Raw genomic sequence first — 6,614 nt, forward strand, 5'->3', positions numbered from 1 at the left:
AAAAAAAAAAAAAAAAAAAAAAAAAAAAAAAAAAAATTTGGCAAAATCATTTCCCAGCAGTATTTTGGAAATTTCTCCTGGGAAAGACTTGGGGAGCAGCCGCTAATTTAAGGGAATCCCAGTGCTCGCGTGCCGATGTCTCCCATAATCCCGCCTCACACTGCCACAGACTTAAATTTCCTCTACAAGAGATTCCCTTAAAACTGCTCCTGAGCATTTGAGTTCTTCCAAGACCAGAGCCCTGGACCCAGCTCATTCCAGGATCCTTCCCTGACTTGTGCCGGTGGGAAAAGTTGCCCGCGGCGGGTGGTCTTCCACCAAGACAATCTTATAAATCTCCTTACCTTTCCCAAAGAGCCGCTTTCGTGCCGCTTTGGCGGGAGGGGGATCCAGACAGATGGCCAGTCTTTTCACGTTTGGAAAGGATGAAAAATGCTACAGGGGGGAAAAAAATCCCAGTGATTTTTTTTTTTTTCTCTTATTTCGCCGTTCGGCGCAGAAGGGCTCCCAACCTCATTGGCCCTGGGAGATCCACCACGTGGCACGGGATGAAGAGCACGTGACCTATTTTCTCCCAAATCCCTGGGTTTGCTGGAAAGGGGGATGCACCCACTGCTGATGTTCTTGTCATTTCRTGGGCTTTGATTTATTTATTTATTTTTCATTATTTTTTTTAAAGGCCACTGAGCAAATCTGGATGCCTCAAGGCGATGAGGGCGAACCAACCAACGCTTCCAACACGAAGGAGAAAGGAGCTCGGCACGAGATGAGCCCCAGCACGCTGCCGGTGTGCAGGGGGAGATTTGGGAATGCTTTATAGGGTCACTGCCCAACCAGTGCAGGGCTGGAGCCCACGGGAGGGACAGGAGGGCTGTGCTAAACCCTCTGCTCAGAGGCAGCAGCACGGTGGGAAGGAGCAGGCTGAAGCCCTGCCTGCACGTCCCGGAGTTCAGCTGGCTCCCTGGAGGAAGAGGATGTGTTACAACTGCTCCATCACCCAAACCAGATGATCTCGTGCCCCCGTGTTGCTCCTGACCCCTCCTCAGCTGTTCCCATCCCTCCTGGCTGACACACYAAACAACTGCACCAAGAGATGGCAAGTCTCCTTCTTTGGCGGCTGCTGAAACAGCTTTCTGGGAAGCTGGACCAAGAGCAGTGCAGGGAGCGTGGCAGTTCTGGGAGGGCATCGCCTGCTCCCACCAGCCCACGCCATGYCCAAAGGGTGTTTCAGTGTCTCCCCCAGAGAGACTCACCAAACTCAAAACGCAGCAAAATTCTGGGACCTCAGAAAGGTCCCTGASACCCTGTGGAGCAAGGAAAGCCAAGCCACTGCTCCCCTTTCCCAGGATCTGATTTTGACTGGTGCTGAGGGGTCTCTCCTTGTCCCAGTTGAGCCACCTCAACCMAGCTAGCCATGGTCCACAGGCCAAGCACCTCCTGTCCTTGCCTTGCCAGCAGGGCAGGTACCAGCCCATCAGCACCCAGAGATTCAGTCTGGGGAAGGGAAAATGAATTTGTGTAGCCCCAGACATCCTCATGTTTTGTCCCATCAGCTGCGCCAGTTGAAAGCTCTGTTTTTCTGGCAACTCACATCTCCACCTGGCTGTGCCAAGCCTTGGCTGCGCCTCCTTTCCACGCCAGGGACCTGATCACCTGAAAGCTCTGGCCAAATCTACCTCTGGCATCTGCCCTTGGATGTCACTTCTGCAGGGCAGCTGTCCCCACACACCCCATCACCCAAGGGCTCAAGCCCTTTCTATCCAGGGGTGACACCGAATGCTCCCTGGAGAACCAGCTGAGCTCGGGCTTTGGTCAAACAGCCATGGCCACCTCCRGYCCTTCTTGTGTGGTCACCCACATCCCAACTGGTGTATCCTCCTTTCACGTGCTCCCCCTCCACAGCAGGGGGTTGGAACAAGATGATGTTCAAGGTCCCTTCCAACCCAAGGCATTCCACAAACTCTCCCCCACCTTCCAGCCCCCTCCTACTTCCCTGGTGAAGCTAAAGCTGGCTCCCCAGTAATCTTCCCAATAATTATATAATAGAGAGGCAGGAGGATAAATCATTTCAGGCCGCCGTGCCGATAGAAAGCAAGCTGGATTAAAAGATCAGAACAAGCAATACTTAGATTAAAATGGTTTGTTATTTTCAGCTGCGAGGAAAAATCTGTGGCTAAAGCACGGAAGATGCAAAGGGAAGATGCACCATCATCTTCTTGCCCCCGAAAACTCAACCTTTTTACATATTGACCAAGACAAGTTCTAAGTTTCCAACCTCAAATCAGCTTTTGCTTTCCAATGGGTCAAAAAAATTCATTTTGCCAATTTACATGGCATTTGAGCAAAAGATTAATTGATGCTTCAAGGTGTATTTTGCTCAAGTGAAGACATCAGAGCCCTTAAAGCAGGAGAACCGGCACGTGGCTCGGCAGGTAACAGCACTGCCTGTGGAAAACGTGGCTCATGGCATGATGGGTGCCAARCCCCGTGCCTCGTCCTGTGCCTCCCCACACCCCCGAGCTGATGGCAGCAGGCTGCCAGGCTTACCGGCAGCGCAGAGGTGGCAGTGGCAGCTGGGAGAAGCCCATCAGACAGGGGACAGCGCTCTGCAGGGACCTATATGTTGTCCCCCTGGCCCCCAGCAAGGTCGGCGGCCCGGGGTGCWACGCTCTGACTGATGGCTTTGGAAGGGCGTGAAGGGGAGGCAGGGAAAAGGGGGCCCAGCTCTCCGCAGGGCATRGCACTCATCAGCCCATCCCGGATCGATGGCTGAGCTTTGCTCGTTCACCTTCAAGGTCAGATTGAGCACAAGGGTCAAACTGGGAAATGGTTTGCCACTGGCAGCTCATCCCTATGGCCACCTCGCAGCCTCACACCGCAGCCATTTCCCTCGCTGGAAGGGGCAATTCCCACCCCACAGCATCTCCAGCATCGGCATTCCCACCCCAGCACTCTGCTAACCCCGCACAAGCTCCAGCTCCCAGCAGCAACAGCGACTGCTCATCCCATCACCTGCATGGGACATGAAGCAGCAGCAGCTGTTCCAGTCCTAGAATATCCTGATTTGGGAGGGATTCACAAAACCCATCGGGTCCAGCTCCTGGACATCCTCTGCCATTCCACCTTGTGCTCTTGTCTCTCCCACCTGTGTTTTTTCTATAAAAAAGTCATGGCACCACACACACAGGATCTGAGTTCCGAGGATGAAATCSCACAGGGCAAGAGGTCCAAGGCAAAGCCTGGAGAAGGGCTTAGACAGAAACAAGCACCAGAATCCTCTCCCTCCTGTGGATGTGAGAGAAAGGCTGGGACACAGAATTGGGAGAAAGGATGGGATGTTGGACGGGGAGCACGATAAAGCAGAAACATTTTATTCAGAGACCTTCGTGGGGGGAGGGAGGGAGGTAGGAGCTGTGGGATGTCATGATGTTCACCCAAATTAATCCTTAATAACTAATTATTGCAGTGAAGTGTCTTCCCTAAAGCCAGATAATAAAGTGCATTTACTGGACGGTCTGGGGACTTGGTCCCAGGCTGAACACTCAGCTGCMCCAGCAAACACACGTCCCAGTTTTCCTGGGGTTGGCCACGGGGGATCATTCGCCAAGACTGCCATGCTCAGGAAGATACCAGCAAACAGGGAAGAGGCAAGGAGCTCCAGGGATGCACTCCCAAGTGCATCCTTCCTTTGGTTCATGGCCCTTCACCCCAAAAATCCCTGTACAGATGGATGTGTTTGTAAGAGGTGCCCATGGCAAGACAGAGCTGCAGCGATGGCAGAAACCCCGGACCAGACAAAATCCATACCCACCACATCACCAGAGGCCATGGATAAACCTCCTGACAGTTTTTTTTTTTGGCAAGTTCTATCCTTGCTGCACCTTACTGGGTCACCTGCAGCTCCTCAGGGAAACCTCCATCCCCCTATCCAAAACACACCAGCACRTTGCAGCTGCGGGGTGTTTGCTCTGGCTGGATTCTCCGAGCATTTTCYGTGCAGAAAACAGTGGTAAGTGACACTTCCAAAAGGAATGGGAGAGAAGTGGGTTTGTCTGTCRCTACAACATTTCTGCTTTATGGAGCTGTGTTCTCCCTCAGAGACGCGCGTGCTCCTCTCCGCTAATGGAAAATGTTGCCCCGCCATCCATTCGTGCCAGTCAATGCCTGGGACAACACGATGGCCTGGGGCCACTGCACGTCTATTTTAGTCACAAAAGCCGAGTGGCTGATGAAAATCACCCCCGTCTCTGCRCTTCCCAGCTTAGCTCTTCGGATGGTTTTAATGGAATGACCAGCGTGGCGGAAAGCAGGCAGCGAGGGCAGGGACAGCAGGATGGGAGACCTGCACGGACACAGAGAGGCCCCAGTGCCCTCCCTGCAGGTGCCCCACAGCCTGAGGGAGCTGCAAAGTCCCCTCCTGCCAGGATTGRCCCTGGGAAGCTGTGGCTGCCCTATCCCTGGAAGTGTTCAAGGCCAGATTKTGGAAGGTGTCCCTGTGGAACAAGATGAGCTTTAAGGTCCCTTCCAACCCGAACCATTCTGGGACTGCATGACTTGGAAAGGACCTTACCTTACCCTGCAGGATGGCCTCGAGCTCCAGAGTGATTCCTGGGAGGGCCTGGCTGCACCAGAAAAGGGCATGCTGAGTGCGGGGGGAAAGCCAGCAGTCCACGGCACGAGCCTGCAGGCCAGGACATGGCACAGGTTATGGCATGGCACAAAAACACATAAAAACCACTTAACATGAACTTCAGAGAGACATGAAACACAGACTGCCTCRGGGGTCGGGGCAAAACCATCAGGAGCATCACCTCCAGGTTGCGTTTGGGCTAGGTAAGCACTACCTGTATTTTCCTCTACATTCCAAACAGGTTTGGGCAGATCCTCAGCATCCACCAACCCCAGGAAATCATCCCTGGGATGGCAGAGACCCCCAGGTGACCAAGGTCCAGCAGTCCTCCTCTGTGGTCACCTGCCTGTGGTCCTGCCCAGCTCTGGAGGCAGGGGTCTGCTTCCTACAGGAATCCAAAGGTGATGGAAAGAATCCAGCACGTTTCAGTGCCATGGGTGCTGGGTGCCAGCTGCATTTTTGCTGCTGCTCCCAATAAGTTAACTGGGGCATGCACTGCCTGTCAATACAATCAATSGAGCAGCCTCAGCCACTAATAAACGAGAGCCAGAGGGCAAGAAAACCTCTCCACTGCCCAAAATATTCCCTGGGCAGCGGGATGGGTGATCTGCAGACTCCTTGTTTGAGTTGGTGTAGCTCCTTCTGCGCTCGGGCTCCTTGTGTGTCAACAGGAGAAACCTTTCTCTTGCCAGTGACTCAGCAACCTCTGTGCTCATCCCCAGCGAGCTGGGCACCTCCCTGCCCAGGGAAGAAGCCTGTCAGCAGGAGGGAGCCCACGGCACCTCCTGAGGTCAGTCTTCAGTCCTGCTGATGCTCACAGCAGCGTCAGCACAAAGAGCAGAGCAGGCTGCCGGGGCTTTATCCCTTTGGGGATTGAAAACCTCCAMGGATGGAGCACACACAGCCTCTCCAGCTGCCCACAGAACTCATGGTTTTTCCCTCAGTAGTTCCCTCCATGCCCTCCAAGGTAGTGGCTGCATCCCCAGCTGGTRTCACCTGCAAGCAGCACAGGCCCCAGGATGGATCCTGAGGGATTTCCCTCCTCTCTGTTGAGCCAAACACATTTTAAATCCCAGTAATGGCTGCAATCGTAACATCCTGTCCCGTGGATTCTGCCCAAAAATAAAATACTGGAAAGGATGGAACCCCCAAACCATGACTCACCGTTGGAGGACCTGCAGGGACAGGGCAGGGATCCTGTGGAGCTGGGGGTCAGCAGTGGAGAGGGCAGGGAAGGATCTGGAAAACAGCATATCTCAGCACCCTGAGGAGCSCAGACAACCCTCCCCATACCCAGAACCCATGAGAGCATCCTCCCAGCACTGCTCCCGTGGCCAAGGGCAACACAGGCACAGGGCAGCACGAGGGAAAATCAGCCCAAAACAGAGGAGTCCTTGGTCATTGTTTTATTCCAATCAGTACAAGTTGCTGGTCACTGATTGCAGGGTTGAGAAAAAGAAGGAAAAATCCTGACCATGGCACCAGCCTCATCAACCTGTAACCATGGAAAGGGAGCTCAGGCAAGAGTTTAGGATACTGGAAGGACAAGAGGGTGCAAGGAGACCCCAATCCTTCTTCCCAGAGCCAGTGTGGGCACAAATCATCAACCCACAGCCCACAGATTCACTGGGGAAGAGACTTGCATTGGTCTTCCAGGTCCTAGGTTGGAGCTGATACCAAGACAAGGCTTAGCATGCAGGGAACTCAGCATTAGGGAATTTATCAGCAGTTTTCTTAATCAAAAATGAGTCCGCCCCTCAGCAGCTCTGCTCCTTCTCAYATCCACCCCTCCCACCACTAAGCTGCAGGTGAGAGCCCAGCCATGACCCCATGGTCCTGCAGCAGGCACCACGTGCACACCCACGAGGTGTTCCCTGCCATCAGGGTGCAGGTCACTTCCAGMTGTGTCCCATAGGACTGGGGACATATTGGGACAACCTCAGCTCCAGCACAGGCAAGAGGGAACCTCAAGTATTCCAACAGT

At 53.7% G+C, this 6,614-nt stretch overlaps 1 protein-coding gene across 18 annotated transcripts in view; it reads right to left on the reverse strand.

The window, feature by feature from the left end:
• The window catches only part of PCBP3 (poly(rC) binding protein 3), a 51,139-nt gene that overhangs the window by 37,343 nt on the left and 7,182 nt on the right, over positions 1 to 6,614 (reverse strand). For 12 of the 18 annotated variants that reach the window (XM_057378651.1, XM_057378654.1, XM_057378650.1 and 9 more), the window contains exons 1-2: positions 5,795 to 5,853; positions 4,576 to 4,681 (exon numbers count right to left, since the gene is read on the reverse strand). In XM_057378651.1, the coding sequence (XP_057234634.1) occupies positions 4,576 to 4,641 (66 nt within the window). In that variant the 5' untranslated portion in view covers positions 4,642 to 4,681; positions 5,795 to 5,853. Of the gene's footprint in view, positions 1 to 344; positions 436 to 4,570; positions 4,682 to 5,794; positions 5,870 to 6,614 lie in introns of those variants that run through there. The other 6 variants (XM_057378640.1, XM_057378639.1, XM_057378642.1 and 3 more) reach the window with 4 other exon arrangements.

The sequence above is a fragment of the Malurus melanocephalus genome, unplaced genomic scaffold (assembly GCF_030028575.1).
Source record: "Malurus melanocephalus ecotype Western Australia unplaced genomic scaffold, MMel_1.1 scaffold_369, whole genome shotgun sequence".
Taxonomy (NCBI): Eukaryota; Metazoa; Chordata; class Aves; order Passeriformes; family Maluridae; genus Malurus; species Malurus melanocephalus.